The following is a 12,916-nucleotide window of genomic DNA, read 5'->3' as shown; positions in this document are numbered from 1 at the left end:
GTAAATTCTTTTTATTGAAAATTTTTAATGTAGAGGTACAAAACAGGGCTATTGGGGCATACGCCGGCCAATTGATGCACATAGCCATGTGCATAACCGCGTACAACTCGCAATGCATCTCAAGACTAAACAATTCTATCTACAGTTAAAATTACTAACTAACAACGTATCTAGTACCCAGTTTCAACATGGAAGGATGTTAATAGGATATATCTGATCTTGCTGGACCTCTCATCCCTCTTATCTGTCAGAGCCAGATATTGTAAGGACAGCTAGGGTCGAGTGAAATCACTCAACTACTGGACTGACTCCACCGCCCACCCGCCTGGGGGCGGACCCCAACATTCAACAGGGCCAAGTAGGAACCCAGGGCATCTAGTCAGGGCAGTTTCCAACAGGTTGGTCATCTGTCGTGGACTCTGAATCTGTCCAAGTGCCAGACTTTTTCAAATTTTTGGGGGCAAGGACACAATTTTTAATAGATTTGCTAGAGCCCCTACTTTATTCTTCGTTATATAGGGGGGAAAAAGTGTACAATTCCTTATTCTGTTTTAGCTTGTCTATCCTTTTTGACAACATCATCTTGGCAATTTTAATTGATAGTTCTTGGATGCCAGTGAAGACTAATTATTTACTGTCCATCAATGTAGCAGTTGAAATGGCTACTATTACAATAAGTGATAATTATTTTTTTATTTTTACAGAGCCTTCCACCCACTGTAATATCCTCAGCTGGAGGCAAAATCTTCACATTTGGATCTTATCGGCTTGGAGTTCATACTAAAGGTTTGCTGACATCTGCTCCTGTCGGTTGTGTACTCCTATATGTAGTGTTTTTGTTTTTTTGACGCGTATAATAAATGGTGTTTTTTTTTTTTTTTTTTGTTTTTTTTTTCTTTCAAAGGTTCTGATATTGATGCTCTGTGTGTTGCTCCGAGGCATGTTGAGAGATCAGATTTCTTTCAATCGTTTGTTGAAAAACTAAAGCTCCAGGATGGGATAAGGGATGTCCGGGTATGTGGATGCATTATCTGTTGGATTGCTATATTGCATGCAGCCTATCGGGGAAGCAGAAAGTTAAAGGCTCGGTAGTCAGTCAGTTCAGACTCAGAGCAAACTTACTCCTTTTCACTAGAATAGACTCCAGAAATGAGCATAACATCTGGAATTTTAGAGCGGTGTTCACCAGGCTTTTGGTGCTTTTCTTTGTCCCAGACATGGTTTTGTGTAAATTCTGTGAACATACTGACCTGATAAATATATTCTAAAATTAGTACAGACCATTTAAGCACCTTATTCTTCAGTTTAGGGGATGTCCTTTAAGAGAAATGAACAATAGTGTCAGTGGTGGCTTTTCAGGCTTCTTTCTTTCTATAGGAAATAAGACAAAGACTCAAGGTTACTTTATGGAAAAGGTTTTATTTGTATCATCAGAGTGGTACTGTGGATACAAAAGTGCCACGTCCCAATATAATTGCAAGACAAAATGTGAAATGGATGATGGACTTTATAGGCACCACAATAACATATTAAAATTCAATAAGCTTTATTACAAAATCTACAAATTAACAATGCTAAAAAACGTTTTCTATTCATAATATAGCAATATTGCCTTAAAACCTATCACACCACCTATTATACCAATAGCATTAGACTATCTATTCATCAAAAAATGGAATAGGTCCATTGGTATTGTTACTTGAATAGCGTTACTTGTAGTGTTGAATAGGAGGTGTGCCGTAACTCAGCTCTACGTGTTGCGTGTGAGAACACTTCTTTGGGAGCTTAGGCATTTATTCTACATGGATAGAGAACGAACAATGAAATTCAGACATTACTATCTAAACATTTATATACAGGGGGTCCCCGGGTTACGAACGAGATAGGGACTGTAGGTTTGTTCTTAAGTCGAATTTGTTTGTAAGTCGGAACAGTACCTTTTTTAAGTGCAAATCTAGTCTCAGAGTCAGGAAGTGAGATTAAATCCATCTAATGAGGATACAGACAGTATAATTTTTTTTATTTTAATTATTCTTTACTTTTTTTAATTACTTTGTTATTTTTTTAAAATTTAATTTAATACTGTATTTCTTATTTTTTTTAATTTTATTTTTTTATCAATTTTTTTTCACTTAACTTTATTGCTATCACACAGGAGAAAACAATTCCCTGTGTGATAGCAATTGGAGGTGACAGGTTCCCTTTATTGACCCTGTCACCTCCTAGCACTGCTAGATTTTCTGTCATAGCTGAGAGGGGAGGAGCACAGCTCTCCCCTCTCACTCTACATGGGGGCAGGGACAGGAGGAACAGGTACAGTACACTGCATATTGTGCATATATTAAGCATATTACAGTACTGCCGGACTGCTCACCTGATGGCACAGCAGGGAGATGGATAGATGGTGTGTCCAGGCAGGCCGGCCGTGGTGCACCTCCGCGGGGCAGCGCTCGTAGGAAAGACCGGGGATCCTGGAGGCTTCACTAGGCCGGACAAGGCCGCGGTGACGTCACTCGGGCCCCGTTCGTAAGTAGGGGTCGTTCGTAAGTCGGATGTTCGTAAGTCGGGGACCCCCTGTAATTGTACAACATGCTAGCTATCGCTCACCCCACGTATAACATTGGTACATTACTACCTAGATAGACAGATATGTGAACAGCCAATATTAACCCATAAGGAAGATTGCACTTTATAAACAGGAGTGTGACCACCTATACTGTAAGTGTGCAATTAATACTCTTTGTCAACAAGAAAAGGAGAAAACTTACATCTTTTCAGTCATAGTAGCATACAAGAGGGCAGATATCCAGGATACAGCAGAGTATACAGAGATGTATTGCCAAAAATTGTAATGAACTGTTCATAGGAGATGAATACTTATTACCGTGTACAATGTAATGAGTTGAATGTGGTTAGTTGTATGAAATGTTTAATACTAAAAATTAAAAAATTATTTGATTAAAAAAAGTGTACAAGGGGTAAGTTTTTGTTTTTTTTTTTTTTTTTTTTTTTTTTTTTTTCCACTACCAAAAAAAAAAAAGAGGAAATTATCAAGCAAGTAATATCTTGTCTATATACAATACAGCAAACCCAGCTCCTATAAAATAATACAAACCAACACCTGGGCTGTGTTCCTTGTTATACCTGGGGTGAGAGATGGCTAGCATGTTGTACTTTTTTTATTCTACAATTCTATAAATGTTTTTTAGATATTTATGTCTGTGAATTTCATTGTTCGTTCTCTATCCACGTAGACTACATGCCTAAGCTCTTGAAGAAGCGTTCTCATGTGCAACATGTAGAGCTGAGTTACGGCACACCTCCTATTCTTCAATGATACATCAAGATTTAACAATACCAATGGATGGATTTTTTTTTTTTTAATGGATAGATAGTCCAATGCTATTGGTATAATAGGTGGTGTTATGTTTTAAAGCAATAATGCTGTATTATGAATAGAAAGGTGTGTTTTTTGTTTTGTTTTTTTTTTTTTTTTTTTTTTTTTTTTTTTTTGTGGTGCCTTATAAAGTCCATCCTCCATTTCATATTTTTGTCAAGGTTACTTTAGCCTTGGAAATCATTACTAATTAGTAAAATTTAATATAGAGACTTTAGTGAAATTCCACTATTTGGGCTTTAATGCAAACGGGGAAGGTGGAATTTAAGGTGGTTTCCAAGCATGTGCAGTGTGCTTTATGGCTCCCAAAGGTAACGGAAGCTTTTTTTGAACTTTCGTGATTCTGTGTGTGGGTTGTGGTGTGGGGTTTTTTTTTTTTTTTTTTTTTTTTTTTTTTTTAATACTGAACTAAAGGGGGGGGGAGATGATGATAAAAAGTAACCTATAGCCTCTGTGATACATTGGTTCTTTCTAAAACATGGATCACAATGCTGCGTCTTATGCTAGTGCTCCTTGGAGTGCTTTTATTGAGGCTGAAACCAGTTGCAGGCTGAAAGCAGCTCAAGCACTGACAAGTATAAATTCTATACAAAACAATCACTTACAGCGCTCAGAGGTCCTCCACTGGTGGATAGGACTGTGCAACAATTTCAAATTCTAGGCAGATGCAGCCTTCCATGTATTGGGGAATCCAAAATGGAACTACAAAAACAAGGAGACAGGAAGGCACAAGCACCTAGAGCATTATCACAAAAATATTATTTGAGTAAATAAAATGGATAAAAATTTAGATGCTTACAAAAGTGCAACTGGTAAAAACACATAGACCACAAGATGCCATATTGTACAAGATATGTATGCTCCTATTTTATCCTGCTATATAGCCAAGCTGACATGTTTCGGTTCCCCCCTCCCCCCCACTTCTTCAGAGTTGATCTATTGTTCCTTATTTTCTCTGTATTGGACACGGCAAATAAGTTTGTTCTCGTGGAACTTGGTGTGGTCTGTAATATTGTATTAAGGGTATTGTCACTGTCACACTGATTATACTTGGTTTATTTGACACTCTTGAAAGTTTTTTTTTTTTTTTTTTTTTTTTTTTTTTGTCTTGGGCACTCTGCATATAATCTTAAATTTAGTACTCAATGTACCTTTTTCTCTCAATTTAAAATATTATGGAAAAAAATAACGTATAATAAACTAAACTACCATTTAATATACTTCAAAAAACACTCTCTGAATAAACAAAGAGCGTGGTCTGTTTTTTGCCTAAATCAGTCTCTCCTCCCCATGCGTCATATGAAATCTTCCACAGCCAAGCAGATATTTTGTAATGTTTACATGGGGGGGGGGGGGGGGGGGGGGGGGCTGGTCTCTTGCTGCTGACTGAAATTCTGTAGCATTTTTGTTAGTGAACGCAAAGCATACGAGCAGGTGATAGGTTTTTGCCTGCACGGCTTTTATTTTTTGTGTGATTGTGCGTGCTTGCCAATGGCGCGATCACTAGTGTGACATGGTAAAAAGACCTGTAAGTTTCCAGAATAATGTAAATTGTTAGTGCCAATTATTAAAGCGTGAGGATTTCTTGACCAAACACTAAGGGCTTATTTACACTCCGAATGGATAAAAAACGACACTCCTGTGTACATATAAATAACTGATTTTTTTCTACACCTAGTTAGAATTTGGTCATGAAATATGCTAACAGTCTTTCTGCTATTCAAAGTAATTCTTGAAGTAAAGATGCATTAAATTGTTAGTAGTTATGTTTTTGTTTTTTTGTTTTTTACATGGAAGTTAATGAATTTGTTTTTGTTTTAGGCTGTGGAAGATGCTTTTGTACCTGTTCTAAAATTTGAATTCTTGAAGATAGAGGTATGGGGCCTCATGTAAACTGTAAATTCTATCAATTAGTAAATGAGTGCTTTTTCTCAACCTCTCCCCCCCCCCCCCCCCCCCTCTTATTTTTTTTTTTTTTATTGTATTTTTCTGGCATTATGGTATAGGTAGGTGAAATGGGTTTCCCACTGTGCTGGGAGTGGTTCTAGTACTAGGCTGCAAATGACCATGACTAATAGTGTGGGTGATCGTGCAATATGAGAGTTGGCCCAGAAAACTGGCAACCAGTAAGGGTACTGTGCAGTAATTCCTCAGCATTTACAGTGATCAGGCACAGTATGCCTGATCGGGTCTATTCTGGTCAACAAGTAGACTGCCTGTGCAAAATAAGGTACATGCCTATGCCCTATGATGGCAAAAATGTGGGTTGGAGAGCATTTTAAGAATTTAAAAGCGTATGTTGACACCCCCCCCCAAAAAAAATGATCCGGATCCTTTAAATCATGTTATGACAGTGCTTGTGCTGTATCATTTGGACCCCCGTAACGCCAAAAAAAAAACCTGACTGATCCTGGCAGTTTCTCCCCTCCCCCTTTGTAAACTGACCACGTTAATCATGGCTGCTGAGCCCTGACACCGTGGTCAGTTTACATGCCTCCGTCATCCGCAACCCTGCTGGCTGTCCCTCCCTCCATCCCTGTCTGTTGGCTCCTGTGTCAGGGCCCACCATACCCCCCCCCCCATCCTGCTGCTGTAATATGTCTTACTTTATATAATCTGCTGTCTTCTAAGGGTGTGTGTGTGTGTGTGTGTGTGTTGTATTAAGGTATATGCAGCTTTTTAAAAAAGAAAATTTGGAAGCGATGATCAGCAGCCACGTGATGCGCTGGCTCTCTCCTCCTCCTCCAGACTGATGTCAGCAGGAGAATCCTCGGCCCCTCCGACTGCATCTGTCAGACGGAAAGAGGAGAGATGCGGCACATCACGTGACCGCTGCTCAGCGCTCACAAATGATGTACATATGGCGCTTTTTATTTTATCCTGTGCACACACAAGAGGGCATATCTTTGGAAGACAAAGCAGATTATATAAACTAAGACATGTGAGTTAATAAACCCTTTAAATGATCCCATTTATCAAAAAAGGACTCTAGATTGCTGTATTTATGTGATGTATCTATAGATCACTTAAAGCAGGGATATGCAATTAGCAGACCTCCAGCTGTTGCAAAGTCCCATCATGCCTCTGGGTGCCATGCTTGTGGCTGTCAGTCTTGCTATGCCTCATGGGACTTGTAGTTCTGTGACAGCTGGAGGTCCGCTAATTGCGTAACCCTGAACTAAAGAAATGTATTCACTAGTTCCCAAACACTCTTGTGCCTGCTGACGCTGAGTGTCATTCATTCACCCTGATTTTCACAATCTAAAATGCAGAATCTTGTTGGAATAAACTGGCAGCAAGATCCTGCCTGTATACTATACACATGTAACTTTTAAGACACGGATGACAAAACCTGATGATGCTTTTAACCCTCCCCTAAACTAAACTATCTAACCTAAGATTTATTAAAAAAATAAGTGAAGCCCACTAGCAGTCTCTTCCGGGATATGGTGATGCTGGATAGCCCAGCCTGCACCTCCCAATCTTGCATGTGCCATATACACAGGGCGCAGGGAAAGGAATCTTCTAACTAACGCAATGCTAGCCCTCGGCGCTGCCCACTGACTCCTGGGAAAGGATGACGCACATCTCCCAGGAGCACAGGCGCTGAGGGAAATCCCGTCAATCGCTGTGGACCGGAAGTGGCAGAATAGAAGGAACTCCATAGCAACAGCAGTTGCAGAGTGAGTAAAAAAAAAAAAAAAAAATTCTTTCCAAATGTTGCTGAGGGAGAATGCTGAGTATTTTTGTAAAGTTAATTTTATGGGTGGAACTCGCTTTAACCTTGGAGCGCGGTTAATTTAGGTGGTGTTCAGAGTATAGTAACGAATGTGTTCTTTTCTTTGGACCAAGCCCTGTTCTGCAAGGAGCCTGTCATACAGCTAAATACCTGTCTTAGAAGCCTTAGGTGGAAGCAGCCATCCTCTAAGGCCCTGTACACACGACTGGTTTTGCCGTCTGAATAAACGCTGAAGGTTTTTACGACTGAGTTCTGACGGAATTCGGCTCAAGCTGTCTTGCATACACATGGTCACACCAAATTCCGACCTTCCCAGAACGCGGTGACATACGACGGGGCTAGAAAAGGGAAGTTCAATAGCCAGTAGCTTCCGTCTCGTACTTGCTTCAGAGCATGCGTCATTTTTGGTGCGTCGGAACAGCATACAAACAAGCGGTTTTTCCAATAGTAATTTGTTCCATCAGAAAAATATAGAACGTGTTCTCTATCTAAGTCCGTCTGAATTTTCAACAAAAAAAGTCCAGTGGGGCATACACTGGGTCAGAATATACGATGTAAAGCTCCCTTCGGATTTTTTTCTGTTGGAAATTCTGCTCGTGTGTACGTGGCATAAGTCTTGGTTCATGGTGGGGTGGCTTCAAAGTTGCCCGACTCTGAAGCAGCCCCGTACAGCGCGACTTTAGCATGGCTTGCACGTGACTTCTGTAATAGAAGTCCATACATGTCGCTCTGAAGTTGCCCCCAAATGGTACATGAACCTTTTTATCAGTCAGAGCGATTTGAGGCACTTTGATTTTAGAATGGTTCCATTGCACTGAATAGAGCGGGACTTGTCAGGTGGCTAAGTCGCCTGACAGGTCGCCCCAGTTTGAACCGAGCCTTACAGGCTATATTTACATAGACTCCGCCCTGGAACTTTTTATACTATGTGGGAGTCAGTCTGATACTGGCGTAATAAAGTTCATTATGAATTCGCTGTAAAGCATCTTGCCAAATGTACATGGGTTCTTTTATTTTTTTTTTTATCTTTATTTTGCTGTCATTTTGCAGTTATGTTCAACTTGTAATTGTAAATATATTTTCTTTCCTTCAGATTGATTTAGTTTTTGCTAGGCTTCCCTTGCAATGTATTCCTGATAATATGGACTTGCGTGATGATTCACATTTGAAAAACGTAGATATAAGATGCATAAGGAGTTTGAATGGTAAGTTGGCTTTTTGTAGGAACTTTGTTATTGATTGTTGCTGTGTATTAGTAGAGGGTAATCTGTCACTTTGCCCTTTCAGGTGGGTATGAGTTGATGGTGAGGGTTTGCAGGAGAACCTTTTTTAATTTGCCCTAAATGGGCCACACACAGATTCTTTTTTAAGCATGTCTAAACCCAAAAACAAACCTTTCACATTGCAGCAGATCAGTCCTTTGATCAGGTACCTGCATTAGTGTTTTTTTTTTTCAGCCTTTTTTCATTATTTTCATCTTGTAATCCTGCACATAAAACACTTCCTGTCTGTGTGGCTACACTCACTCCTATATGTAGAGGTAGCAATTGTTACCATCTAGCTTGGACTTCAAATCTGTCCTTGATCATCTCTTACATGGGGGATGGGGAGATTAGTAGTTTATTGAAGAACGATAAGATTATTTTTGCTCCTACAAGTGCAGCTCACAGGAAGTGACAAGGACACTGCATTTCTAGCAGTATCGGCAGGTATTTTCTGTATTTACTAAAAATGTTCTCAGCCTGAAGAGGGGGGTAAACCCCTTGAAGCATCCATCACATATAAGGACTGGTAAGTTGCAATGCATTCTCTTCTTTTTTTTTTTTTTGTTCCTGGGTCAAACAAACTTCCTGAAAATAGATTTAGGCTTTACATAAATGTCTATGTTACAAAGCTAGTGACAAATGTTTGTTAATCTGTACAGATTGTAATATTGCGCATTTAATTACAAGAATACAATATAGTTCTGAGGCACTTTGTATAAAAATGTTTGACCTTGCATATAACAGTCACATGTGTTGATTTACTAAAACTGGTGCAGCTGTGCGTGGTAACAAATCAGCTTTTTTTTAGTGCTCAGTTAAATGTATTTATAAAGAAGTAAGCTGTGTAGTCGTAGTTTTGTATTGGACTGATCATGTAGACCACGGGTGTCAAACTGGCGGCCCTCCAGCTGTTGCGGAACACAAGTCCCATGAGGCATTGCAAGCCTGAGAGTTGCAAGCATGACTCCCACAGGCAGAGGCATGATGGGACTTGTAGTTCTGTAAAAACTGCAGGGCTGCCAGTTTGACACCGCTGATGTAGACGGTTCATAAAACCACAGTCGCTAGGATCTCCTTCAGGTCAAGGTTGGTGAAATACATAATAGTGAATTGGGGCACAGTTAACAAATGGCCGAAATGCCACTTTCTGGCACAGTGGTTGCTCATGAAAAATTATGCAAATAAGCATGATAAATGGGTTACTGCCAGTCTGCCCATGTTTCCTGTGCCAGAATTCTGGCACAGATGCACTGATAATCGTTCTGGAATATAAATTTTAGGGGGTTATCTAACCTCCACGAGCAGGGCCCTCCTGTCCTTTCTGTATTGAACTCTATTGTAATTTCTGTCCCTTCCCCCGTCCCCCTCTCTATGCATTGTAAAGCACTACGCAAACTGTTAGTGCTATATAATAATTTTATACAGGATTTATATAGCGCCAACGTTTAGGCAGCACTTTACAATATGAGGGCAAGACAGTACAATTTCAATACAGGAGGAATCTGAGAGCCCTGCTTGGAGCTTACAATCGATGGCCTCCCATTAGAAAAAAAAGTGCTGCAGTTTATGCAATTATAATTGTATCTGCTCTTTACAGTTTTCTCTTAAGCCCTCTGCAAAGTCCCACAAATACCTTCTGATCCTTCCAGTTATCCTGCACCATTCCTGCATTCAGAGCAGAGTTGCCACTCTCCTGTAGGCTGTGCCCACTTGTATTACAGTGGGACAAGAAAATGTTGCAGGGTATATGGCTATCAGCATTGTCCCTGTTGATTCACAAGCCTGTAGCTTGTTAATTAGCACCTGGCCACACCTACTTTTGCCCACTGCTTTCTGAATTGGCAGCAGTGCCTGGAGCTAAAACCCTTCCACTGTGATCCGTCTGGGAGGGGGAGTGTGTGAGACACAAATAATGGAGCATTTTGCTCAGTCAGGGCAGTATGTTTCATTTATGAAGCTTGTACAATATTGCATTTAGACTGCCATACATGAGCCTCAATTTTTTGAAAAAAAAAAAAAAAAAAAATTATTGCACACATAAATATTATTCATACAATACATCAGATAAGAATTACATCCAAATCAATGAAGAGACCAACATCCAATATTAACAATAACATTGTACATATCAATGCTCTTATCTGAGCCAATCAGGTCTCCATCCCTATCATACATTGAGGTACATTGCTTTTTTTCTTCTTTTCCTTCTTAAGAACATTAACCAGAATAAAAAAAAAAGATGACCCAGCTAATAATGCCTCCCTTCCCTCCCCAGGTGATGTCTGTTTTTGGTATTACATTCGGTAGGATACAAAAAATTAACTTTTGTCCACATCAAGAAAAAAACTCACTATCTGCCCTCTGTCAGCTTTAAAAAAAAAAAATATAGGAAGATAATGGCCTCAAGCAGTCAAATGGTCTATCACCCCTCAGCCTCTATGGTATTACCAGAGTCTACCTTCCTAAACCTCTTAGGGGCCTCTCTAGCTTCATAGGTCATTTTATACATCAATAGCATTTATCTTCATCCACATCCCCAGCGTCAACAGTTCGTCATGTATCTATCGTCTGGCAATAAGTTTCCTCACACCAAAGAATAGAATCCTAAGGAATAATTTTGTGTATGCATTTATCCCCTCTTGATCAAATACCCCAAGGAGACATCGGGGGGGGGCAAATGTTAGGTAGGTCAGACTGCTCTGAAATAAATTTAGTTACCTTTGACCATAGCGGTCTCACTTTTTCGCATTCCCAGACCATATGTAGGAAAGTACCCTCTGTCCCTCTGCATTTGTGGCAGACAGCTGATTCCCGACTCTGCATTCGATAAAGTCTAGTTGATGTATAATACTCTTGGTGAAGGTAATGGAGCTGGATCATTTTCTCAAGTCGTCTTCCAGGACGGCACCCTGAGAGATGACTGGTCCACCTGACAGGAAACACAATCAATCAAGAGGTTAAAGGCCCCCGCCCCTCCCGATGCTCCTCAGTTTTTGATTGTGTTTCCCCACAGCGAAACCGTTTGTTATTTTTCTGTTGACCTAAAAGCCTGGGGCTGGTGGTCTCCCCCTGGGAGCCGGACCAAATGCCTGGGAAGCCTCTGGGTCCGGCCGGATGGTTCTCACCCTTCCTGGGGGGTTTCCCAATCCGTGTCTCGGGGGGGGAGAGGCAGCAGAACCGTGCTTCTTTCCATGGAAGAGCGCCCCCCCCCCCCGAGTGCTGAAGAACCCTGGGTGCGGTGGTGTACCCAGAACTTCAGGGGCCAAATTTCCTGTTGCCCTTCCTTACCTGTGCGGTGGCCGCGCAGTTGCAGGAGTTGGTGGTTTTCCTTCTACTGGCTACAAGACCACAGGAGGTGAGTCTGGGACCCGTTCTGGGGTCTGGCCAGGGCTGCCATTCATCCGCCTGTCCACCAACCATTCACGGAAGGTCGCGCGGCAAGAAGCTCTACATGGAGAGCTTTTCTTCCAGGGACCTTGCTGAGTGTAGCTCAGCACCATTTTCCTGAAGATCAGGAAATGACATCACTTCCTCCTCTAAGAGGAGGGAGTGGGAGGGGCTGCAGCAGGAAGTGACCTCAGGTCCAGTATCACTTCCTGTCTTCGGCAAGATGGCGGTGGCGAGTTGCAGCCAGCATACAGAGGATATAAAAAGCCACAGGGAACAGGCGCCCATGTCTCCTCTGCGTTCCTGTATGCAGCACCTCCAGGGAGAGATTGGAAGTAGCATGGAACATGAGAAGGAGAGACCCATGGCCGCAGACCCTGCAGAAGAGACCACAGGGGGTGAGTCTGACCGGCCTTCGGAGGTTTAGAGGGGGAGGGTACCCCAACTCTTCTCCTCTGACTCTCACAGTGTATGCCTGTGTGTTTTTTTTTTTCAGGGGATGACGCTATTGAACGTGAGGTTGCCAGCCGTCCTGTAAAATCCTCCACCCGCTCCAAACGATGTGGGAACTGTAATGACAGGCTACCCCCAGAACATCCAAAGCCCTTCTGTTTTAAATGCATACAGAAGTTGACAGGGAAGGAGACATCTCAGATAATGAAGGAATTTCTTACTGTGCAAACTGAGATGCTCTCCACCTTTTAAAGTCTTTTCAGGCCACCCTTAAGCCTAGGGATTCAGAGGCTTACTCTAGTAAGGATGCCTCTTCCCAGGAGAGCTCCGCCTCCTCTAGGAGGTATCGGGCAGAGGTACTGAAGTATCCACTCCCCCACGATTCAGAGGAAGAGTGTGATTTAGAAGTTCCTAATCAGGAGTTTTCCGATGAAGGGGTGGTGGACAGCCAAGAGGAGGATGGGAGGGAGGAATCCAGGTCTAGCAGACATATGTTTTCTGCCGACGACATGGAAGATCTTCTGAAAGCCATTTATGCCTCGGAAGAGATTCAGGAGCCTGCTGCACAGGTGTCCGCTCAGGATAGGATGTATAGAGGCTTGATTAAACCTCAGGCCAGGGTCCTTCCGGTACATTCCGCCCTTAAAGAAGTCATCTTAAGGGAATGGAAAGAAC

General features: G+C 41.6%; 1 protein-coding gene across 2 annotated transcripts in view; it reads left to right on the top strand.

Annotated features, from left to right (window-relative positions):
• The window catches only part of PAPOLG (poly(A) polymerase gamma), an 81,534-nt gene that overhangs the window by 25,189 nt on the left and 43,429 nt on the right, over positions 1-12,916 (top strand). For both annotated transcript variants that reach the window (XM_073628105.1, XM_073628104.1), the window contains exons 4-7: positions 705-786; positions 905-1,014; positions 5,219-5,272; positions 8,230-8,341. In XM_073628105.1, coding sequence (XP_073484206.1) covers positions 705-786; positions 905-1,014; positions 5,219-5,272; positions 8,230-8,341 — 358 coding nt within the window. The remainder of the gene's footprint in view (positions 1-704; positions 787-904; positions 1,015-5,218; positions 5,273-8,229; positions 8,342-12,916) is intronic.

The sequence above is a fragment of the Aquarana catesbeiana genome, linkage group LG04 (genome assembly GCF_042186555.1).
Source record: "Aquarana catesbeiana isolate 2022-GZ linkage group LG04, ASM4218655v1, whole genome shotgun sequence".
Taxonomy (NCBI): domain Eukaryota; kingdom Metazoa; phylum Chordata; class Amphibia; order Anura; family Ranidae; genus Aquarana; species Aquarana catesbeiana.
The sequence above is the reverse complement of the archived record's forward strand: the minus strand, read 5'-3'. Positions and strand labels throughout refer to the sequence as shown.